Genomic DNA, 25,541 nt, shown 5'->3' on the forward strand with positions numbered 1-25,541 from the left:
GGGGGGGGAGTTCCGGGGGGGGGGGGGGGCGGGTTTGCGGACTCCAGGGACAGCGCGCCACAGCAGCACATCACTCAGGGGCCCACTGGGTCATCATGCATAGTAATAATGTGGGCGGCATGGGCCCCCCCGGAGCCTCGGGCCCCGGGCGGCCGCCCATACCGCCCATATTATAATCCGCCACTGCCCATCAGTAACATGTGGTGGTCTCCATTCAGGTCTAAAGTTAAATGTACAATACAGCCTGAGCTCAGAACGTGGCTCTAAATCTACGTGCTCAGGTCACGTGACTGCGGGGCGGAGCCTGTTTTAAAAGACAGAAAGCAGCTTTGGATGTAAATGGAGCACTATTATAGGGAGAATACACACTACTGAACATGTCAGAGAATTATATTCACTGCTGTGTAGGATGCCGACTGGACTAACAAGCCCCAGCAATATATACTATAATACTGCTACCTATATACAAGAATATAACTACTATAATGTATGCAGAGAGACATAGGAAGTAGCACTCACCCGAAGAATTCAGCGAATCTTGTCTTAGTTCCACAGGGAGCGGGGAGGTAGGAAGGTCAGGTGCAGACGCGTCCTGGGACGGCTGTTTCGGGGACACACCCCCTTTGTCGACAAAGGATGTGTGTCCCCAAAACGGCCGTCCCAGGACGCGTCTGCACCTGACCTTCCTACCTCCCTGTGGAACTAATAAAGACAAGATTCGCTGAATTCTTCGGGTGAGTGTTACTTCCTACGTCTCTCTACATACATATGTGTTTCTACCCTCTGTTATTTGCACCCCTGGTCAGCAGTCCACGTACCGCAGGAGAGATCTAGCTGCCGACTTCATCCAGACCTCCGTACATAGGTGCTTATAGGAGTGGTGCGGGACTCTCTGCCTCCCAGTTCATAACTACCTAAATACTGCTCCTATATACAAGAATATAACTACTATAATACTGCGCCCTATATACAGGAATATAACTACTATAATACTGCCTCCTATATACAAGAATATAACTACTATAATACTGCTCCTATATACAGGAATATAACTACTATAATACTGCAGCCTATATACAGGAATATAACTACTATAATACTGCCCCCTATATACAAGAATATAACTACTATAATACTGCTCCTATATACAGGAATATAACTACTATAATACTGCTCCTATATACAGGAATATAACTACTATAATACTGCTCCTATATACAGGAATATAACTACTATAATACTGCTCCTATATACAAGAATATAACTACTATAATACTGCTCCTATATACAGAAATATAACTACTATAATACTGCTCCTATATACAAGAATATAACTACTATAATACTGCCCCCTATATACAAGAATATAACTACTATAATACTGCTCCTATATACAGGAATATAACTACTATAATACTGCTCCTATATACAAGAATATAACTACTATAATACTGCTCCTATATACAAGAATATAACTACTATAATACTGCTCCTATATACAGGAATATAACTACTATAATACTGCCCCTATATACAGGAATATAACTACTATAATACTGCCCCCTATATACAAGAATATAACTACTATAATACTGCTCCTATATACAGGAATATAACTACTATAATACTGCTCCTATATACAGGAATATAACTACTATAATACTGCCCCTATATACAGGAATATAACTACTATAATACTGCTCCTATATACAGGAATATAACTACTATAATACTGCTCCTATATACAGGAATATAAGTACTATAATACTGCTTCTATATACAGGAATATAACTACTATAATATTGCTCCTATATACAGGGATATAACTACTATAATACTGCTCCTATATACAGGGATATAACTACTATAATACTGCTCCTATATACAGGGATATAACTACTATAATACTGCTCCTATATACAGGAATATAACTACTATAATACTGCTCCTATATGCAGGAATATAACTACTATAATATTGCTCCTATATACAGGGATATAACTACTATAATACTGCTCCTATATACAGGGATATAACTACTATAATACTGCTCCTATATACAAGAATATAACTACTATAATACTGCTCCTATATACAAGAATATAACTACTATAATACTGCTCCTATATAAAAGAATATAACTACTATAATACTGCCCCCTATATACAGGAATATAACTACTATAATACTGCTCCTATATACAAGAATATAACTACTATAATACTGCTCCTATATACAATAATACAACTACTATAATACTGCTCCTATATACAAGAATATAATTACTATAATACTGCTCCTATATACAAGAATATAACTACTATAATACTGCTCCTATATACAGGGATATAACTACTATAATACTGCTCCTATGTACAAGAATATAACTACTATAATACTGCTCCCATGTACAAGAATATAACTACTATAATACTGCTCCTATATACAGGAATATAACTACTATAATACTGCCTCCTATATACAAGAATATAACTACTATAATACTGCTCCTATATACAAGAATATAATTACTATAATACTGCTCCTATATACAAGAATATAACTACTATAATACTGCTCCTATATACAGGGATATAACTACTATAATACTGCTCCTATATACAAGAATATAACTACTATAATACTGCTCCCTATATACAGGAATATAACTACTATAATACTGCTCCTATATACAGGAATATAACTACTATAATACTGCCTCCTATATACAAGAATATAACTACTATAATACTGCTCCTATATACAAGAATATAATTACTATAATACTGCTCCTATATACAAGAATATAATTACTATAATACTGCTCCTATATACAAGAATATAACTAATATAATACTGCTCCTATATACAGGGATATAACTACTATAATACTGCTCCTATATACAGGAATATAACTACTATAATACTGCCCCCTATATACAAGAATATAACTACTATAATACTGCTCCCTATATACAAGAATATAACTACTATAATACTGCCCCCTATATACAAGAATATAACTACTATAATACTGCTCCTATATACAGGAATATAACTACTATAATACTGCCCCTATATACACATACATGTGCTATAATAATCTCATTTCATTGTCGGCCATTACAGGAGACTCCATCAGATGTAACAGTCTCCGTATTTGTCTCTGTCGGCTCTTTCTGTATAATTTTAGCTCTCCATTAGGAGTGATACATTAATAATAAGAGGAATCAGGTAATATAGATAGAACAGATAATCTCTTTGTCTCTTCCTCATCCACAGACTTTATCCAGGTTGCTCAGAGTTTTGAGGCTTCGAGGAAGCGATGGCAGCAGGCGGAGAAGGATCTGAGGGAGAAGCGGGAGACGCTGCTGCGATGTGAGATTGAGCGCTCGGCTCTGCAGGTGAAGCTGAAACACGCCCGCAACCAGGTGGACGTGGAGATGAAGCGACGTCAGAGAGCAGAGACTGAGCTGCAGCAAGTGGTAACCTCCTCTATGGGCATCAGAGAGAACAATACCTAGTACAGGGGTAGGGAACTACAACTCCCATCATGCCTGGACAGCCAAAGCTTTAGCTTTGCAACAGCTGGAGATCCAAGGTTCCCTAGTCCTGAACTAGTAGATGGCGGCATAATGTGTGCATAGTTGTCTCCGTCCCAGCAGCTCTTAATGTGTTTTATTACAGGAGCGTCAGATGCAGCTGATTGGGGAACTGATCCAGAGTGACGGTCAGAGCGCTGTGCCACTTAGTGACTCCGTTTTAGCGTTCCTCGGGGGAGGCCGCACCAATCCAGCCTCCCATGGTGTTGGAAACAGGTATTGTACATGGCTGAACTAGTAATCTGAGTGGTCCCCAGCGGCTTCTCCCCACCCTGTTAGCGTTGATTGACAGCAGCAGGACAGCCAATAGCCACCGAGGCCCATAAAAGTAATAACCGGATCCCTTTAAAAAGTGTGAACAGATGTTATTTCATGGAATCCCAGTGAAACCTCATTCTGTAGAGCTGTAGGCAGAGAGCTCCACAGCTCCCCCTGCAGGCAGTTTGTACATTACATTTTCAGTACTTGTCAGAGATCTGGAGCTATAAAGATTAGAGAAGAGCAAACCTCAAGCGTGCTCTGCTTTGCCTGTACCTCATCGCTCTGCGTTCACCAGTGGCTGAAGAAGTTGGAAACAACCTATGGGCTCATACACACTGAGCAATAGACGAGGAATTGAAGAGGAAAGGTTTTTAATTGAAACTCCTCTCCTTTTCTGCTCTGGCAGAATTCAAGCCCCATTGACTTCTATAGGATTCCTGTAGCAGATTCCGCCAAATGAAGTGACATGCAACTTCTTGTGGCAGAAGGTGGCTCAGCAGCGTAAAAATGCAGTTGGAAATTCTGCAGTGTGAACAGTACAGCGCAAAGCCCATTGAAAACAATGGGGAAGTTCTGTGATCTATTTAAACGGGTGGAATTTTTTGCAGAATCAGCCAGAAATTCAGCGTCTATTACTGAGTGTGCATGAGCCCTATGGCTGTTTCCATATTTTCTCAGACTCTAGGGCTGCATCCAACTTCAGTGGCCAGTAATCAAATGCCAAGCATTCTGGTTCAGACGAACTCAAGCGCTCTTCAGATTCTCTTATCTCCTGTCATTATTTGTTTGACTTATTTAAGTAAAGCTTAAAGGATTGTCTGTGGCAAAATGTCATACTTACCCATGCTGCTGGGGACTGTAGGGGACGTTTCAGTAATAGATACTTACCTGTCCCGCTCCCCTGCTATTGCTGCTTCTCGTACTGCCCGCTCTGCACCGCTCTCGGGGTTTCCAAAAAAATCTGGTGACATGCTGCTTTCACCGGAAATTGCTCAGTTATGCTGACTGTCCATTTCCTATGGGAGAGGGATGTCCTCAAATGTTATGAAAACACTGACAATGGTGCAGAGTGGGCGGCCCAGGAACTGACAGCAGTGGGGGAGCGGGACAGGTAAGTATACATGACTGTCATATCTATGTGGCTGGGACTGTAGGGGACAAGTATGATTTTTTTTTTTTTACCTCAGACAAGGCTCCTTTTAAGCTTATTTCTTTTACTGAAATGAGAGCACTCCTCTAAGTAAAAGGGTTTAAGCTGCAATATGAGCAATAGCCCATATACAAAGATGGCGCTGTTTCCTGTAAATACAGTGCAGACCCTTATTCCTGACTCTTTAGTGTACAGTTGACGTCACTCTGATATGTCTTTAAAACGCACACAATGTTCTTCTCTTGGTCAGATTGTCCATGGTCGACGAGTCCTGCGGTTCCTTCCTGTCGGACATCAGCTACGACCAGACTGACGATGACCTGGTGAGCCCCCGCTCTGTAGTTGCTGGTATAAGCCTCCCTCCATCTCTGGCCTCCGGGCGCCTGGGTTGTGCCCCCCCTCCCCCGCTGTGCGGTCGGGGTGGGTTTCAGGGCCGGTGTAAATCTGTTGTGTTTCTCTTACCAGCGCCATGCCCTTGCTCTCTTCACTCTTCTGACAACTGGTTTATATTTATTAATAAAATAAAACCACAAAATCTCATTCCATCCAATTTAAATGCTAATTTCTGTCCCTTTCGGTGTAACCGGGAGTCTTTCGCTGAGCGTTCAGCCGAGAAAGGTCCCTGTGGGGAGTCTTCTCCCCCCGCCGCCCTGTTTAGCTCTCCCTCCCCGCTCACACACTGTGCTCCTGAGAATACATCCTGTTTGTAATTTGCTTTCCTTAATGCTTTTGAACCGTCCAGAGCTGCCTGCGGTGTCTCCCGGAGGCGGCATTAATATTTAGCTGGCTCGATGGCTCCGCTGCCTCGTGCACTTAGGATTGTGCCGCTCATCCTGGACATCTACCCATCCGCCTGGAGGAAAGCCTCCACCGTCCCCCACCTATGCTCACCTAGGACCTCAGTTGTGGGATTTCTACACTGCTGCATCCTCTATGGTAAATGTTTCCCAGCAAGCGGCTCGGTAGAGATGAGTTTTTCCCTTCTTGAGCAGCCAGGCGTTTCTTTGGGTTGTAAATACTTCTCATTTATGGAACAGTGAGGCTCTGAAATGCACATAATGAAGGTAATACTCCCAGTGCAGAAAGATGTATGCATATGGTAGGGAGCCGGGGCCTCAGGGATCTGCCCCCTGCACCATGTAATGAGAGTCTCTGGATAAGTTCATCATTAAAGTGATGTTCCCATTGTGATCAGTGGGGGACGCCAAACTCTTGGAGAATAAAGGGTGTTCCGTGCCGGTTCACCACGGTGTCACTTTTTTAAGTTTTCCCTGCGCAGCTGGCTCCATTTACTTGTATATAACTTTTCTGCGGCCACCGACTGTGCAGGTAAATGCAGCAGAGCGATCTATAAATGATGGGGCTCGCTACAGTACCCTGAACAGCCACTGGGTGGAGTACTGCCATGAAAGGGAAGCGGCACTAACCAAAGCTGTGGTCCCTCCTCAGGATCAGTGATGGTCCGGGGGTCGGGCCTCACCGGCCATAGAGTGATGATCTGCACCATTACTTACTATAAGATAGGGAAACCCCTTGAAGGACCATTATGCTTTGCAGTGAACACCACATTCAGTTCTCTCTTTATTGAAACATGGTGCATTGTGGTAGATGTATATAATATATAGACTAGTCTTCTACATTAGTACCATGATGCATTGCAAAAGACGTTTCAGTAAGGTTAGGACTATGGCTGCCTGAGTCATGTTACTTCACAGTTATTGAAAGTACAAGGGGTTGTGTTACATCCTTAAAGTGCCTGTGACCAAAACCCAGCAGTGACCAAAGATCCGTCCAAGATGGTCCCCGGGATGTGGGCACTTGTACATTATTCATTAACTTCTATTAGTTGTGATGAAGTGTTCATTGGCTGCATGATGCTGCCCAGTGCACCATGTAGCCCTAGTTTAAGTCTAAGGGGGGATACCGCTGGGTGCACCTTGTAATCTCGAGAACAGGGACCCCAGTCTCCCATTGGGATGGAGTGGTGGGTCGCACTTGTACACCTCCTTTCTATTCTCTATGGACAATACTGAAAACTGCAACCACTGTACCCTGCATAGAGAATGAACAGAGCAGGGGTGCGCTAGAGAACAATGCATTGTGGGAGTTCAGGAGGCAGTTTTCATTAAAGGGGTTGTCCCATGAAGCAGATCTGATGTTTGCCCTATGTAAAGCAGTACAATTATATATTTTCCCTTCCCCCATACTGTTCTCCTCCCCTTGGATATAATCACTTGTTTCCTCTCTGAGCAGAGCACACACTTTCCCACAATCCCCCGTGCTTGCAGGCTCAATGGAGACAAACTGCCAGTACTTCCTGGTGATTGCTATTAATCTGAGCACGTCTGACCTACCTAAGCAGGTCGTAACCAAGGGCAACATGTCAAAGCAAAGCAGACACAAGGGGGATTAGTAAGTCTATATCTCTCCTACAGGGCACTCATGTGCCCTGACAGTGGGTGGCGCTAAACTGCTGTCAGTTTCTAAGAATAACCAGCACGGTTTGGAAATTACTGATTCATTTGGTGAAATTGTATAATAAGAATCTGTATAATAAGCGTACAGTAAAGTTTCTGGATCATGTGACCCCAGTGTAGTCGTAGTCGTGTCTTACGAGCTTATTCTGCATGCCTTGTGTATTATAAGATGCTTGTTCTCCTCAGGATCTGGATGACCTTTCTTCAAGACCTGTAAAACTGAAGCCGCGGGAGAGAAGGGTAAGTGAGGCACATGTATGTATGTATGTACAGGGACAGCACATTGAATCCAGTATCTGTAAATAAAATATCTGAGGTGTTATCAGCCATAACATTAAAACCACTGGCAGGTCATCACATATGGGGCCTGTCAGGAATATATCAGCCAGAGAGTGACCAGTAAGGTTTTGAAGTTGATGTTGGAAGCAGAAAAAATGGACAAGTGACAGATTATCTGCCAAAGATTTAAAACCAAACCCAGGAGTGGATTTGAAAAGAGGAGAAATCCAGTCTTATAGTCTGTTCCTGGTTTGGCTTCAAATCTTTGGCAAATAATCTGTCGTCAGATCTGTTGTTGGAATAGGGCCTTAAGGATCTGAGTGGATGTGACCAGAGCTGATAGTGTTGTGTAGACGCCAGGGTCAGAGCGTCTTGTGCGGTCCCTGGTATGTAGTGGTCAGTACTGGCAAAAAGTCTCCAAACAAGACGGGTGTGTGGGGGGATAAAGGCTAGCCTGTCTGATCCCACAGCAGAGCTGTTGTAGAGCAAACTGCTGAAAAACTCCTGGGTATGATAGAAAGGAGTCAGATGGGAAGAAGACAAGATGGCGGGGCAGTGTGATGGGCAATGTTCTGCTGGAGACCTTGTATCCTGGCATCATGTGGATGTTACTGTGACACCAACCACCTACCTAACCATTATACACACAAAGTACCCCCCTCCGTGGCAGTGGGACCCCCTAATGGCAGCGGTCAGCAGAATAATGCCTGGGGGGGCCACACTGCAGACATTGAACAGGAATGGGGAACAGGACAAAGAGATCAAGATGGTGACCCGTCCTCCAGATTCCCCAGATGTCATCTGCCCCATCATCTGTGGGATGTGCTGGAGGCTTTATTGTTCTGGCTGATGGTGTATACCCTTTGTGATGGCACTTGTCTGTATAGTGTCACCCTGTATACCGCTGGCTCTCCCCAGCAGCTGTAATATCCAGTGTAAATTCATCAATTACACAATGTAAATATTAGCTTCCACCGCTTGTTCTCCTCCTTCTCGGACAAGAGGGGTCAGATGTTATTAATGCCAAGACCAGACGGACTTACTTCATTTGTCAGCAAATTGCCCGGGATCAATAAAAAGTTCATTATTTGGATACCGGGCTCCTGCAGGTTTGGCAGAAATTTTTCATAAATCATTGTAGAAGTATTAGTGAGGGTGCGGGCCCGGTGTGCAGGCGCCCTCTAGTGCTCGCCTCTGGATGTAGAGGCCGGTGAGGATCACACAGAGGACTGCTCCATGTACATATAGAGCGGAGGATGTGATGGAGGCGGAATATGACTGATGGAAGAAGGAATGATCACATTTCCATATAGAAGCAGGAGGCGGCCAGAGGAGTCTATAAGGGTAACGGGACATAATGTTCCCTATTGCTGGTTAGTGGCCTCTGTGCTGAGCTCCGTACAAGATGCAAATGAATTCTCTTGTGAATGTGGCCGTAAATCTGCTCCTACATCCATGACAGAATCATTGTGGCAAAGATCCCACCGGCTGATGGAGTAGTCCTGCCGGCCCATATGTACCAGGATGAATTCTCGCACACTGTCCTTGTATCTATTTACAGGTATGAGAGAAGCCAGGGTGCACCAAAACAAACATTCCCCCATCATTACACCTTCACCAGCTGGAACAGGAAGGGATCATTCTTGATCCTCCAGAGATCTGGATCCATCAAGCCAGGCTGTGTTTCTCCACAGACATCTGGATCCATCAGGCCAGGCCGTGTTTCTCCGCAGAGATCTGGATCCATCAGACCAGGCAGTGTTTCTCCACGGAGATCTAGATCCATCTGACCGGCCATGTTTCTCCACAGAGATCTGGATCCATCAGATCAGCCCATGTTTCTCCACAGAGATCTGGATCCATCAGACCAGGCCATGTTTCTCTGCAGAGATCTGGATCCATCAGACCAGGCCATGTTTCTCAACAGAGATCTGGATCCATCAGACCAGGCCATGTTTCTCAACAGAGATCTGGATCCATCAGACCAGGCCATGTTTCTCTGCAGAGATCTGGATCCATCAGACCAGGCCATGTTTCTCAACAGAGATCTGGATTCATCAGACCAGGCCATGTTTCTCAACAGAGATCTGGATCCATCAGACCAGGCCATGTTTCTCTGCAGAGATCTGGATCCATCAGACCAGGCCATGTTTCTCAACAGAGATCTGGATTCATCAGACCAGGCCATGTTTCTCAACAGAGATCTGGATCCATCAGACCAGGCCATGTTTCTCAACAGAGATCTGGATCCATCAGACCAGGCCATGTTTCTCAACAGAGATCTGGATCCATCAGACCAGGCCATGTTTCTCAACAGAGATCTGGATCCATCAGACCAGGCCATGTTTCTCAACAGAGATCTGGATCCATCAGACCAGGCCATGTTTCTCAACAGAGATCTGGATCCATCAGACCAGGCCATGTTTCTCAACAGAGATCTGGATCCATCAGACCAGGCCATGTTTCTCAACAGAGATCTGGATCCATCAGACCAGGCCATTTTGGATCCATTTTGCTTTATTGCCTCTGGAGTCTTCATTTTCTGTTTCTTTAGGTTCCTATTACATGGGCTGGTGAAGGCCTGATCAATATTGTAAACGAGTGCTGATGTGCTAGATCAGCGCTCGTTTACTGGGCCTGTAATGGTGCGTTTACACAGACAGATTTATCTGACAGATTTTGGAAGCCAAAGCCAGGAATGGATTTGAGAAGAGAAGAAATCTCAGTCTTTCCTATTATCTGTTCTCTATTTATAGTCTGTTCCTGGTTTTGGCTTACAAAATCTGTCAGATAAATCTGTCTGTGTAAACGCACCATTACACTGCCTGATAATTGTTTAGCAAGGGTTGCACGGACATCGTTAGTGATGTCTGTGCAGCTCTTGCCCAACACTTTACCTGTTCATGCTCCCGGTCTTCTCCTGCGCTCTGCATGTGTCGCGACTTTGCACGCTGTACTTTGAGAGGCCTCTTTGAGCTGACAGGCTGCTCAGCCAATCATTGGCCACGGTGGTTCTGGCAGAGAGGTCCCAGCTAGTCTAGCCCCCGATGGCCAGGCCTCTCTTTGTCACTCCGATCACTAGATTTTTCCACTAATGTGCATTCACCCCGAGACTGTTCTATACAGGGATTATTTATTAGGAAAGTGCAGGTGTTTAATAAAATGGCCATTTAGTGTATCTCAGTGTATGTAATATCTGTTTTCTGTCTCTGCAGCGCTCCTCGCTCGCTCCACTGATCGCTCCGTTTATGAAGAAGCCGCGTCCGAGCTTAACCCCTGCTGTAGTAAATGAGAATGTGAGTGCATGTCTGACTCTAGGGTATGTTGGGGGCAGAGGGAGCGGAAAAAGACTGCAGGGCCTGACTACATAGCAATTTTTGCAGTCTGTTGCCATAGAGACACAGAGGTCTGCATAGGATCTGTATACAAAGGTAGATTTTTATTTTTTTTAGGTTATGTATTTGAGTAGTAAAAAGTTGCAAAACTACATATACCCAGTAAGCCAGCTGTTGCCCAACTACAATTCCTATCAAAGCTTTGGCTGTCCAGGCATGATGGGAATTGTAGTTTTGCAACAGTTGGCGAGCCGGAGGTTCCTCATCCCTGGTCTATAAGGAAGAAGTCTGTCTTGGACCTACAGCTTGATGGGGATATTCCGCAATAAGTTACCCCTATTCACAACATAGTGGTTAAAAGGGTTATCTAGCGTTGGAATAACATGACCACTTTCTTGCAGAGACAGCACCACTCTTGTCAGCAGTTTGGGTGCAGGTTTTGCAACTCTGTTCCATTGAAGTGAATGGAGCTTAACAGCAAACCACACCTGAACTGGAGACGAGAGTGATGATGTCTCTGGAATAAAGTGGCCATATTTTGTTGACACTGGATATCCCCTATAAATATCTATCTGGTCCAGTCTTTGGGTGCACCCACCATGATCATAAGAACAGGGGCTTCTCCCCCTAAGGGAATGGAGTGTCGGCACATATGCTCCATTTATTTTTTACTGTAATCCCTATACACCCCTATATTGCCTGTAGGGTTTCCTGTATAATATATAACCTACATATATATCTGTACCCTGCAGCACTGGCTGCAGTTACTAATACATCCTTGTGTCACCACTGCCATAGATGTGACATTTGCAGAATAGATTATTCTTTTTTGTCTATTAGAAGTGTGCGGCAGTCATTTGGCTAGTCCGGGTTTTTTTTGTCACCGTCCACTTGCAGCCCCGTACTTACTGCAGTCCACAATCTATTGACTGCTAAAATTCTAGGCGACTAATCCTTGATATACATCGCAGTGCAATTTACAGCATACGTGACTCCGGAGCGAGGATCCTCCGTCCGCCGAAGACTGACACTGCCATCTAGTGGTAGATGGTGGAACTCCAGATGGGTTAGATGAGTGTTTACTGCGTTACCCCCCCTCTGGGCGTAAAGACATCGCAATGTCCGGATTCAGAGGGAGTCCCTGCAGCAATAGATGTCAATGGAGGAAGGGCTTCTTCAATTATATAAAAGCCAAGATATGGGGAGTAGAGATGGACGAATTTCGAGCAAACCTGAGCGTGTGCCATTTGATTACCAGTGGCTGTAGAAACTGGATGCAGCCCTAGGTAGTCCTGGGCCTATGGCTGTATTCATGTTTTCCAGGTAGCCTTGGGCTGAAGCCAATTTCTGCAGCCACCGGTAATCAAGTGCAGAGTGTTCAGGTTTGGATGTCTCCAACCAGTGAGAAACTACAACTCCCAGCATGCCCAATGACAACATTATAAATAGAGAGGCTATTGCCTTGATATCCAACCTCTGGCTGTCTGGGCACGCTGGGAATTGTAGTTTTGCAACAGCTGGCGCACCACAGATTGGGGACTAAGGGCTCTATTACGTGGAAAAATTATTGTGCAAACAAACGAACATTCCGTGTATTATGGGAAACATTTCAGGTCGTTCGCAAAAGCGTTCGTTTGCAGTAGTTTATAGTTAAAGGGGTATTCCCCCTAAAAATGAAATGTTCCAGGACCTAGCAGGTCCTTCTCACCAAGTCTACTTGATTATTTTGAGCCTCCTGTCTTTCTAGTTGCTGCCCTTTCTGAGTTACAAGTTTTTCTAAAAGCAGATCTATATTCAAGATGGTGCTGGCCGGGAAACGAAATTTCCCAGCATACACTGCACTTCCCAATTCAACTGCCAAGTCTCCACCTCATCTTGTAGTATCTGCCCACTGCTGGCTCAATCTGCTTTTGTTTTAGGGTGTATTCACACTTAGTAATTCAGGCGGAATTCCGTGTGTCATAGCCCGTCTATGGGACAGCGTATGCTTCACCGCTGCTGCCGCTTAAAGCAGAGACATGACACTTATTTGAGGGGAGAGCCACGGCAGCAGCAGCGGAGGAGCGCTCTCTCTCTTTCATAGAGATGCTATGGCACACTGAATTACTCCCCCTTAGGGTACAATTACATGGAACAATAATCGGCCGAATTGGCCCGATTCGGCCGATTATCGCTCCGTGTAATAAATGCAACGATCAGCCGATGACAACAATCATCGGCTGATCGATGATATAGGTTAGAACCTATTTTTATTGGGCGCTGACCGCGCACCGCTGCGTGTGATAGCGGTACAAGGGTGGCGACTAACGATATACATTACCCATCCACGTTCCAGGCCTGCTCCTGCCGTCCGCTTCTCCCCGAGTCCCGCGCGCGCTCTAGCTTCACAGCGGCCTGTCAGCTGATAGGCCACTCAGCCAATCACAGGCTGCGGCGGTCCCGGCCTGTGATTGGCTGAGCGGCCTATCAGGTAACAGGCCGCTGTGAAGCTAGAGGGCGCAGGCCCCGGGGAGGTAATGTATGCCAGTTTAGCAAGGGCTGCAAGGACATCGGTAACAATGTCCTTGCAGCTCTTGTTAAACGATTATCGGGCTGTGTAATAGGCCCAGTAAACGAGCGACGATCTAGCAGATCGCTGCTCGTTTACAGGTATTATCGAGCCCTGCTCGGCCCGTGTAATACCACCCTTACACTGTAAACAAAATATCTGTCCATCTATCTACATAATAGATAGATTAGAAAGAGAGAAAGATGAAACAACAGTGTGTCCTTTCCCCTACACTGCTTGGGCCACTGTCAATGTTTTGTTGTTCCCATCTCTTTGGCCAGGTGGTCACTGATTGGTGTGATGTCAATGGTGGGCGGGGTTAGGGAAGAGGCGTTACAGCAATAGAAAGACAAAGATCCTGTAAGTTTCGTCTCAGAAGGGAGGGCGGCGGACAGGATTGGAGACAGAGTGGATTAGGAAGTGAGAATTGTTGCAATTTGCAATAAAAGCCGTGATTTATACAAACCATAGGTTGTCTCTGAATGAATGGAATCCCGGCCAGAGCGTATACAAATAGTACACGCTCTGGCTGGGATTCCATCCAGCCGTGCGAAAGACAGACATGTCAGTTTTCTGTGGCCGCTATTCATTGAATAGCGGCCACAGAGAACTTGTCAGTTCACACAATGGAGTGTGCGGCTCCAGCTACATGTTCCATTGTGTGCAACGGTGAATTGGGATGTGGGGCATCCCAGTTCATCAGAAATAAAGATAATCCGGCTGGTACTGCAGTTTAGGCCAGGATGATCTTCAGTAACACCGGCTGTTCTTTGACCAGGCCGGGGTTATATGTAGTGTGAACATGGCCCCAGGGTGTGAGTCAGGATGTGCTGCAGACAAACAGCACATTTCGTGTAATAGAAACCTAGTACAAACAAGATTTAGAGTATGGATTCAGCAGGGTTAAATCTTAAGTGCACCCCTTAATTGGAGAAAACAAAAAATTGCTTTGTCTAATAGGATAAAATTTATTTTTTTTTCTTCCTTGACCATACAAACAGTTCTGGGAAGAGTTGCCCCCTCCTAAATGCCCTGAAAAGTTAAAGGGGATCAGCCGCAAGGTTTATTCCACCTTAAAGAGGCCAGCATAATCTAGTGAAAATAATGCTGAACAGATGGTTGTATTACTTACTTCATTTTTTTCAGCAGTTCTCCTAATATGCAGGAGAATAGTATTTTTGCCGCACCCCCTGTCCTCCAGCTGCTGTGTGAGCTGCAGTGGTGACTATTGTGGTTGTCAGCTTTCCAGCTACATAGGGGAAGACTTAGGGCACCATGTTGCAGTAAGATCCTTTCTGTTGCCCGTTGCTACCTATCACAGCTCGGCTTTCATTTCATCAGCGCAATATGAAAAGTGAAAGCTGAGCTGTAATATGGGCCACACCTAGAATAATGCTGGGTAAGAGCAGTGAGGAGTTGCCACCCAGAACTAAAGCTGGTCATACACATGACCAAGTGGTCGGCTAGTCCCATGTGTGGCCGGCTTAAACAGAAGCCAGCCTCCATTTTTGCTGTAATTGAGACTTTGAGCCCGCTTTCCCAGGAATTCCCAGGAATTTTTTAGTTTTCTGTCTCTTGGAAAGATGAGTGACAGCTAAAACCCTTAAAGGGGTCATCCAGCCTTATTAGAAACCTGTGGCCCTCCCAGGTCCAGCAAAACTACAAGCATTCAGGAGACTGTGGTACTCGCTTAAGCCATGAAGTCCCCAGGCCATCAATTTTATAAGGCTGGAAAACCCCCTTTAAAGCGAATCTGCCCCTTTTAAAGGGGTTATCCAGCGCTACAAAAACATGGCCACTTTTCCCCTCTCTTGTCTCCAGTTCAGGTGTGGTTTGCAATTAAGCTCCATTTACTTCAATGGAACTGAGTTTGAAACTCCACCCAAACTGGAGACGAGAGGGGGAAAAGTGGCCATGTTTTTGTAGCGCTGGATAACCCCTTTAAAGGGTTAATCCCTGTCATTTGGGGTGACATACTCAGGAGTTGGGCAGTATTATGAAAAACCGAAACTTGGCTTCTTTTTTTCCCCCAGAACAGCGCCCCACCTAGCCACAGGTTGTGTGTGGTATTGCAGCTCCTATCACTATTGCCTAGCTGCAATACCAAGCACAACCCGTGGATGTTGTGGTGCTGTTTCTTGAAGAAGGCAGCCATGTTTCCCTAATCCTCTACAGCCCCTGACCGCTATATTGGTTGTCACTCTTGGTTTACAGTAACGCATACAGCCGTTATAAGTGACAACCAATATAGTCGTTTTATATCTCTTACCCAGCTTTTCCAGTCTGGCAGCCATCTTGGCGGTCACCCAGCTTTCTCCGTATTCAGAATAAGACCATCCAGGCCCTTTATATCTTTATATGCTGTGCACAATGGGGAGCGCTGCAGCCGTATCCAGCGCTCTGCCTCCATTGTGTGCGGAGAATGGATGAAGCGCGGATGCTGTTTGTTGTAATCCTCTATTACAGGTCATAAGCCGAGGATGGCGAGATAAAAGGATTTGACCCGTAGCCTGCTCCTCGCCGCCGCCTCCCATTGGATCACCGCTCTCCTAGAATGGCGTTGTTTCAGAAACAGGATTTTTTTTATTTTTTTTTTATTTCTTGTGATGAAATGTGTTTTGAAAGACGAAGAAATTGATTTGCAACTTCAAAGTAAAGCGGGTGCAGGCGCGGCGGCGGAAGGGCACGGCGTGCTGCACATGAGAGGCTGCCGCCAGGATGCCTGCTCCTCATTACACCCCGGTTACGCTTTGATTTTTTTATTTTCTACACACAAACAGAAGCCAGGTTAGGAATAATGAAAAGCATCCGGTCGTATTGTGTATGCAGCCCCTGTGCAGATCTGTGTGGCTACAGGGTACATGCAACAAGTGACTGCAGGATCTGACTACACAGTGTTGGTTGTAGTCTGTCACCGTGGAGACAGTCTATAAATTTGGACAGGATCAGAAAAACTTGGCTGCTTTCTTCCAAACGCGGCACCACCCCATCCACAGGTCCGTTCCACTGAAGTGACTAGGGTTAAGTTACAGTACCATACACAGCCCGGGGACAGGTGTGGTGCTGTTTTCTTTCAAAAGCCGCCCTGCTTCTGTAGTATTGTACAATCCCTTAAAGGGAGCTTTTGACATCTATTTTTTATTTGGGGTAAGTTACTGCTTCCTTGTAAATGAACAATTCACCAAAACTTTTCTTTCAAATAAACTTGTGTTATATAAATATGTAATAAAAAAAAATCTCCAGTCTTCCAGCACTTATCAGCTGCTGTATGTCCTGCAGGAAGTACTGTAGTCTCTCCAGTCTGGCACAGTGCTCTGTGCTGCTCCCTCTGTCCATGTCAGGAACTGTCCAGAGCAGCAGCAAATTAACATACACAACCTCTCATTGTGTCAGACTGGAGAGAATACACCACTTCATGCAGGGCATGCAGCAGTTGATAAGTACTGGAAGGCTGGAGATTTTTTAATAGAAGTAAATTACAAATCTCTGGCACCAGTTGATTTGAAAGAATTTTTTTTTTTGGTGTGCTATCCCTTTAAGGACAGTTCTTGTTAAAGGAACGCTCTGGCCGTAACTAAAGCACAGTGTCCTGCTTAGAGCATGGCAGAGCATGACGGCCGTTGGTGGTTTGTGAATCCCTGCCTCGTTCTCCGCCTCCCTAGGAATTCTATTAGGCAAAACACTGTGTATAAGTTTCATGGGTCCGGTGTCCGTCGTTCAGTGTTTGCATTGTATTTGCAGATCAAGGAGGCAATTATTGCAAAAACCACCATGTTTATCACAGAGTCCGGGCCGATCCATGCCACGTCCAGCATAGAGTCTGTACCACGCCGGCGATCGCGCAAAAGCAGAGCCTTCTCATCTATGCAAGGTGGGGTCCTCCAGAGCATTCTGCCTCTATGGTATATAATACAGCGCATATAGGAGACGTCTTTGGCCCTAATGGTGGAGGATGGAGCCCCCCCTCCCATAGTGCAGGGACTGCCTCTCCTAGCAGGGAGCTTTCTCAATAACAAGGGCGCCCCCTATCAGACACTTAGAGAATGTAGTCAGGATGTGTAGCCTACTGAGGCCTGTGTATTTGGTTCCAGACCAGAATTCTGCATTACCCCAAATTATCGAGGCCGATCAGGAAATGGAACCAGAAATGGCTCGACCCAACAACACAGCACGACCGCACGTCTTCTTGTCCAAAACGGTGAGGACTTCATAGCTATACAAGTAACAACCAGCAGAATAGTGAGTTCAGCTCTGGAGTATAATACAGGATGTAACTCAGGATCAGTAATGTAATGTATGTACACAGTGACCCCACCAGCAGAATAGTGAGTGCAGCTCTGGGGTATAATACAGGATGTAACTCAGGATCAGTAATGTAATGTATGTACACAGTGACCCCACCAGCAGAATAGTGAGTGCAGCTCTGGGGTATAATACAGGATGTTACTCAGGATCAGTACAGAATCAGTAATGTACTGTATGTACACAGTGACCCCACCAGCAGCATAGCGAGTACAGCTCTGGAGTATAATACAGGATGTAACTCCGGATTAGTAATGTATGTACACAGTGACCTCACCAGCAGAATAGTGAGTGCAGCTCTGGAGTATAATACACTTTATAACTCTGGATCAGTGAATGTATATAATAAGATGTGATACGCTGATCACGCTAGGCTGCACGCTTCTCATTCTGCATTCATCCTTATGCCGCGCCGTCTTCTCCTGTAGATGATCCGGGCGGAGCAGTGCTCTGTCTGCGGCCAGAAGACCCGCTTTGGCAAAATGTCTTTGAAGTGCAGAAACTGTCGGATTTTGATTCATCCTGAATGTCGTGACTTCTGCTCCAAGTTTTGTCCGTCCACCTCGCTGCCCTCTCAGAACGTGGCCCCAAAAAAGGGACAGGTGACCGTGTGCTGTGATTCCAGTGGGGGGAGGCAGGGGAGATGGCGGCCGGCCTGTCCGTGTCTGTGACGTGTTTGGTGTCTCTCGTACCCCTCACAGGTGCTGCTGTCTGACTTTGCCCCCGCCGCTCCTCCCATGGTGCCCGGCCTGGTGGTCCAGTGTGTGAATGAGATAGAGAAGAGGGGACTGAATGAGGTAGGACCATCCCACACCCTGCGCCTCAGCTCCTGTTCACACTCTGTATTCTCTATTAGATCCTCAGATATCTGGTGCAGGTCTATGATCACATGTATGTACCAGGCTGGTGTCTTGTCTGCAGCGCGGCCTCTATCGTGTTTCCGGTGGCGAGCGACTGGTAAAGGAGCTGAAACAAAAACTTCTCTACGGGAAGGTGAAGTCTCAGCAGCTGATGAAAGAAGACATCCATGCCGTGTGCAGCGTCCTGAAGGATTTCCTGCGGAACCTGAGCGAGCCGCTCCTCACCTTCTCCCTGCACGCACACTTCCTGGACGCTGCCGGTAAATCCAGAACACGGGGAGCGGTGGGGAGGACCAGGGTCAGCTTTATGTAGGGGGAATTTTATCATTTACAGGTCCTGACTTCTCTACACAGGTGTAATGGGTAAATGTTGCAGTTTTTATACCTAAAATGGGCACTGTCACTTTAAAAATCTGTGTGTCAAAAGTTTTGATTGGCAGCCGTTAAGACTCTGACCAATCGGTGCTTTAGGGCGGGGTCTAGTGTGCGCTACAAGCATTCTCTCCCAGCTCTTATGCTTGTGACCAAGACAGGCTTCCAACATAAGGGCCTATTACACAGGATGACTATTGTGCAAATTATCGTTATATTGTTGGAATTTAAACTATAATTTTTTAAGTCTTTCATCGTTTTTTTTTGGTGCTGTCACCAAAATCACCGTTTATCGTTGGCTGGAATTCTGGATTCGTTCTCTAATCATTCAGTTTAATTCCACATCACTCCTTCATTTGCTGGGATCAGATTTTGTAATAGTAATAGTGACTATTCTGCGTAAAATGGGGAACGATTTCAGGTTAACAATAAACTATTTTGTTTGCGATTTGTTTATTGTTTAAAATCGCTTTGTCTAAAAGGACACAAGACCATCTTAGTTGTTCATTTATCCGTTTGGTTCTGAACCCTCAGACTCAAACGAATTAAAAAGTCTTTGTTGTTTGTTAGTTTTTTGTTGTTTTTAAGAGACAGGGTATGTTCACACTGAGTAATCTAGGCGGGATTCTTCCGCAGAGAGCCACACTCCGCCGCTGAATCCCTCCTGCCTGTGTCACTCAGTGACTATGGGATGGCTTGTGCGCCTCCACTTAGAATTAGTGTCAATTCTGCCTTTATTACTTTAAAAATTCGATTAAAATTTTTATTTGTCCCTGGGAAAGCTGGGAGATAACCATTATGGCTGCCATCATAGCTCCCAGAGGCGCTGCCAACAGACAGGATGGTTAGTTATGAATCCCTCCAGGGAGGCTCATGTGGCCTCCAGCTTTCCCAGAAAAATCTATAATAAATGGCTCAGGAAGACAGGTAAGGGGCAATGGTTGTAGTGGCGGCCATATTGGTTATCCAGCTCTTCTACAAATGGATGGAATAAATCTGGTGAATGTAATTTTCTATAAGGCTGGTGTCAGACAAGTCTTATAACAAATAACAGACACAAGTCCTGGCCTGACCACAATTTGTCCGTCCGGATCATCAGATTTGCGGTGAGGCTGGGAACAAATATGTGCGTGTAATACGCTGGCGGTGAATCCGGCCTGACAGAATAAAGCTACCAACACTTATACTTACTTTTTGTTTAGAAATAAACCTCTGTAACCTTTGAACCTACATTTTTTTTATGTTTTCCTCCTTGTGTAGATATCCTCAATGAAAGTGACAGTAAGTCTGAGATCTGTCAGGCGGTTCAGGAGCTCCCCCCTGCTAACCGGGACACGCTGGCCTTCCTCATCCTGCACCTGTACAGGTAATGGCCCCCCCACACACACTCACACACAAGGCGGATGTAGCATGCCTATGGCTATGTCTTCCAGGCAGTCCTCGGGCTGCATCCACCTTCCCCAGGCAGCAGAGATTCAAATTCTGATCAATCGGGTTCATGCAAACCTGAACTTACGGCAAGTTCACTCATCTCTAATAGATGCTAATAATCAAATTCACATTATACCTACCATTTTGTTGCTTGTGTTTGTTTGTTTTTTACACTTGAGCTGTGAATAGTGTCAAAGAGATGGGGCTTATCCTTCCCTGGGCCTTAGCACCTCCCAGTCTCACTGGGCTGTATGTTCACCCCTTAAAGGAGAAGTCCGGCTAAAAAATTTTATTAAAGTATTGTTTTGCCCCCCAAAAGTTATACAAATCCCCAATATATACTTATTACGGGAAATGCTTATAAAGTGCTTTTTTCCCTGCACTTACTACTGCATCAAGGCTTCACTTCCTGGATAACATGGTGATGTCACGAACCGACTTCCAGAGCTGTGTGGGCTGTGGCTGCTGGAGAGGATGATGGCAGAGGGACACAGGGCACTGGAGGGACACTGAGCATCCCTCTGCCATCATCCTCTCCAGCAGCCACAGCCCACACAGCTCTGGAAGTCGGTTCGTGACATCACCATGCATTCCAGGAAGTGACATCACCATGTTATCCAGGAAGTGACATCACCATGTTATCCAGGAAGTGACATCACCATGTTATCCAGGAAGTGACATCACCATGTTATCCAGGAAGTGAAGCCTTGATGCAGTAGTAAGTGCAGGGAAAAAAAGCACTTTATGTGCATTTCCCGTAATAAGTGTATATTGGTGATTTGTATAATTTGGGGGGGGGGGGGGGAATACAATACTTTAATAAAAATTTTCGGCAGCAGACTTCTCCTTTAAACAACCAATGTCCGCTCCGCATACAGCAAAGTGAGGCGTAGCGGTGCTAGGACCCAGGGGAGGATAAGCCCCGCTTTTCCCTTTAAATGAGGTGCATGCCCCCCCCCAGCTTGATAAGCGGTCAGGGAGGGATAAATAATCCAGGATTAGAAGAACCACAGCTACTTTCTTGCAAAATCTGTGCCACCCCTGTCCTCAGAGTGGATGTGGTATTACAATTCAGCTCCATTCACTCCATCCATTCGTCTCTGTTCCACAGAGTGATGAGGAGTCCGGACTGTCAGATGGATAGGATGAACCTGTCTCGAGTCTTTGGTCCCACTGTGGTGGGTCATTCTGTTCCTGACCCCAGCCCCCTGGTCATCATGCAGGACACCCCCCGTCAGGCAAAGGTCAGTGAGCGGCTCTTGTGACTACCGGACGCCATGCTTTCCCTGCCGTCACTGACACCTGGGTTTGTCATCAGGTGATGTCTCTGTTGCTGTCGCTGCCGTCCGGTTTCTGGAATCAGTTCTTGTCCAACAATCAGGAGAATCAAAACTTTGATTCTGTGAGCGTGGCACAAGGTGGGTCCATGGGGTAAGATGGCAGCCGGTCCCAACATTGTGCAGTCTGCTGATGTGTCAGATAAATGGAGGCTCTATGAGGTGCAACTCACCACACTGAGATACATTTTGGTGGAATTGCACCAAAGCTGCATTCACAATTCTGTAGGTTTTAGACCTTATTTAGCGTCTGCACACAGCTTGCTGTTATGTTTCTTCATTCAGACTTGCTGATAATTGTTTCTAGTATCGGTATGTTCATGTAGTGCGGAGCCAATGTACAGTATGTACACAGTGACCCCACCAGCAGAATAGTGAGCGCAGCTCTGGAGTATAATACAGGATGGAACTCCGGATCAGTAATGTAAAGTATGTACACAGTGACCCCACCAGCAGAATAGTGAGCGCAGCTCTGGAGTATAATACAGGATGTAACTCAGGATCAGTAATGTAATGCATGTACACAGTGACCCCACCAGCAGAATAGTGAGCGCAGCTCTGGAGTATAATACAGGATGTAACTCAGGATCAGTAATGTATGTACACAGTGACCCCACCAGCAGAACAGTGAGTGCAGCTCTGGAGTATAATACAGGATGGAACTTCGGATCAATAATGTATGTACACAGTGACCCCACCAGCAGAATAGTGAGCGCAGCTCTGGAGTATAATACAGGATGGAACTCCGGATCAGTAATGTATGTACACAGTGACCCCACCAGCAGAATAGTGAATGCAGCTCTGGAGTATAATACAGGACGTAACTCAGAACAGTGAGCGCAGTTTGTTTGATTCCTACGAGACCCAAGTCAATGATCAAAGACTTTTTTAGCATTTCTTAGGCTCTTGCCCTGTCAGATTGATATCATCCACCTTGAAGCGAGCTGAAAAACATTTTCTTTTGAAGCTTCTATGTTCCATATCGGATCGATATAAGTCTGTGGCTTTGTGATTCATTGTTTATCCCAATGTAGAAAGCACTTTCCAGGGTCTGTACTATAGCAGTGATGTCAGCAGCAGGATAACATGATAACCTGTCTGATCTCCGTACAGAGCGTCTGTTCCGTCCGCTGACTTCGCCTGAGATCACCAACTCACTTGCCGTTCCTCTTAAACCCAAAGGGAAGTCTCCTTACTTGTAAGTATTGCTGATCTTTCACCATTCTCCTACGGATCATTTAGTTACACTCCTCCATCATGTCCTCTATCTGTTCTCTTAAGGGGGTCATGCTGAATGACTGCCATCTCTCCCACCCTCCCCATTACACATGAACGTTCAGTACCAATGGCCGATCCCGACCCCCAGTGGCAGATTTGGGCAATATAAGTGTAAAGCATATGGGGACCTTTAGTCTTGCATTGAATCACTCACTCCTCTCTAACCAAAGGGTAGGGAAACTTGACTCTCCAGCTGTTGCAGAACTACAACTCCCATCATGCCTGGATAGCCAAAGCTTTAGCTGTCCAGGCATGATGGGAGTTGTAGTTTTGCAACAGCTGGAGAGCCATGGTTCCCTCCCCTTAAATTAGAGAGGAGTGAGCAATGTAACATATGAAGTAAAATACCAGACTATTTTTTTTTTTTTTTGTAGCCTGTTACTATGGAAACGCATGCATCTGCATAGGGGCCGTATTTACAACTGAGACCCTGATATATTGGCCCATTCAGTCATGTAACAGAGTTGAATAAATTAAAAAAAAAAGTCCTTGGGCTTTGTCCACACGTTGCTTCCATGGAGCAGCAATGCGTGAACGCAATTCTAATGTACAACAAAACTTTATTTTTAAATCAGTCTGAAACGCCTTCCGTTCATGTGATGCATGTGTGATCTATAACATAATTGTAAATCACTTTACCAAAATCACTCCTCACCCCAGAAACTAAGCTCCGGACCATTAGATGTTTCTCTGCTGCAATCTGATGTCTAGTACTTGTTGTTAGGGGAAATCTGTCTCCAGTAACAGCATCAGCAAGACAGAACACAGGAAGTTGGCCATATGTGAGAGCTTGGGCTGTTTGCTCTGCATTGGGGACACACTGTTCCTAAAAGGCAAATCATGGCTTCCCTCTCATACAGTTGTGGTCTTACCATTCCCTATCTCACATTTACAGAACTGAGTCTACAAGCAAAGGCGAGTTGCCAAAGAAGCCGGGAAGATTTTTCACTTCTCCTAATGCCTGAAGGGGTCAATGCTCCACTTTTTGTCTTGGTCACTTATTCACTGTTCACCCATGAACTGGCACCTCTTATATCTTTATATACCTGTTCACTGTCACGTGTTTTGTACTGTATGTGTGTGCGGAGACCCTCCCTGGACTGGACGGGATCCTGAGAATAATAGAGCTGCATATGATGTATTTATAGGAAATAAATTATAGAGTTTCAGCTTTTGTCTTGATTTCCTTTGCTGAGACTTGATGCTTTTTTGGGCCCTCTTTCTACTAGCAGAATTTTTTCTTTTCCTATCAGGACAATTTGCAAAGTTTTTTCATTTTTACATTCACTGGAACAATAAAAGGAATAGGGTCAATAATAGAAAAACACTCACTCAATAGAACCCGAAGGAGTATTAGGGTATCAACTCACTGTCTTTCAGCGCCCCCTAGTGGGAGTTAGAACAAGTACTGGAACACAAATACCAGCTTGGTCATCTTTTCTAGGGTATGTTTGTTGTCCTGAGGGCGGTATTCTCCCACCCTGCAGCTTTTCAACTGCTGCAAAACCACAACTTCCAGCATGCCCTGACTGCTTTCAGCAAAGGTGGGTGGTCCTGGAAGTACAAAGAGGACATAACTCATGAGTGTAGTTATATATTATCTGTACAGGGGCCTCTTTGTTTGTTTATTGTTAACCTGAAATCGTTCACCATATTACACAGAAAGATGGTCGGTAGTTACGATTGTTATTGCGATTGTTACTATGATCGTTTACTCCTTCTGATCCCAGCAAAACAATGTGCAATTACACTGAACGATTAGTGAACAAATGTGGAACTTGAGCGAACAAACGTGGAATTACAGCGAACGATTAACGATAATTTTAGGTTCAGATCTAAATCAACGGTCAACGACATACGAACGATTTTTTTGGTCGTTGCCTGCAATTACACAGAACGATTACTGTTTCAATTCGAACGATATAACGATTTTTCGCACGATAATCGTCCCGTGAAATAGGGCTCTTAGGTTCCAGTAACAACAGGGCTTTTATAGGGACCTCATTTATATTAGAGGGGTGGGTTGCCTCATACACAGCCCCTTTCAGATCAGAGCCGCTGCAGCCAGTACATGCGGCAGAGGTCAGGAGTCATGCTTATAGATAGGCTGTGCACCGACTGTTCCTTCAGACCAGTTTAAGATGTCTTGCTGGTAGGTGCATAGTCCTGACCCTAAACCTGAGAACCAGGGGGTTACTGCCATCTAGTAGGAGGGGGTTGGCTGTCAGAGGGGAAGACAGTATTTATTTTTTTTATATAACCTGTAAATTTATGGTGCGTTTACACAGACAGATTTATCTGACAGATTT

General features: G+C 45.2%; 1 protein-coding gene across 1 annotated transcript in view; it reads left to right on the forward strand.

Moving 5' to 3' along the window:
• Positions 1-24,379, forward strand: part of LOC138800681 (rac GTPase-activating protein 1-like) — a 31,557-nt gene extending 7,178 nt beyond the window's left edge. Inside the window, exons 3-17 of the mRNA XM_069982539.1 lie at positions 3,283-3,485; positions 3,688-3,818; positions 5,264-5,336; positions 7,677-7,730; positions 10,985-11,065; positions 17,394-17,523; positions 17,744-17,850; positions 18,383-18,556; positions 18,656-18,751; positions 18,876-19,074; positions 20,447-20,552; positions 21,729-21,861; positions 21,936-22,035; positions 23,068-23,152; positions 24,128-24,379. Of these exons, the coding sequence (XP_069838640.1) occupies positions 3,283-3,485; positions 3,688-3,818; positions 5,264-5,336; positions 7,677-7,730; positions 10,985-11,065; positions 17,394-17,523; positions 17,744-17,850; positions 18,383-18,556; positions 18,656-18,751; positions 18,876-19,074; positions 20,447-20,552; positions 21,729-21,861; positions 21,936-22,035; positions 23,068-23,152; positions 24,128-24,197 (1,742 nt within the window). The 3' untranslated portion in view covers positions 24,198-24,379. The remainder of the gene's footprint in view (positions 1-3,282; positions 3,486-3,687; positions 3,819-5,263; positions 5,337-7,676; positions 7,731-10,984; positions 11,066-17,393; positions 17,524-17,743; positions 17,851-18,382; positions 18,557-18,655; positions 18,752-18,875; positions 19,075-20,446; positions 20,553-21,728; positions 21,862-21,935; positions 22,036-23,067; positions 23,153-24,127) is intronic.
• Positions 24,380-25,541: the final 1,162 nt, after the last annotated feature.

The sequence above is a fragment of the Dendropsophus ebraccatus genome, chromosome 9 (assembly GCF_027789765.1).
Source record: "Dendropsophus ebraccatus isolate aDenEbr1 chromosome 9, aDenEbr1.pat, whole genome shotgun sequence".
NCBI lineage: Eukaryota > Metazoa > Chordata > Amphibia > Anura > Hylidae > Dendropsophus > Dendropsophus ebraccatus.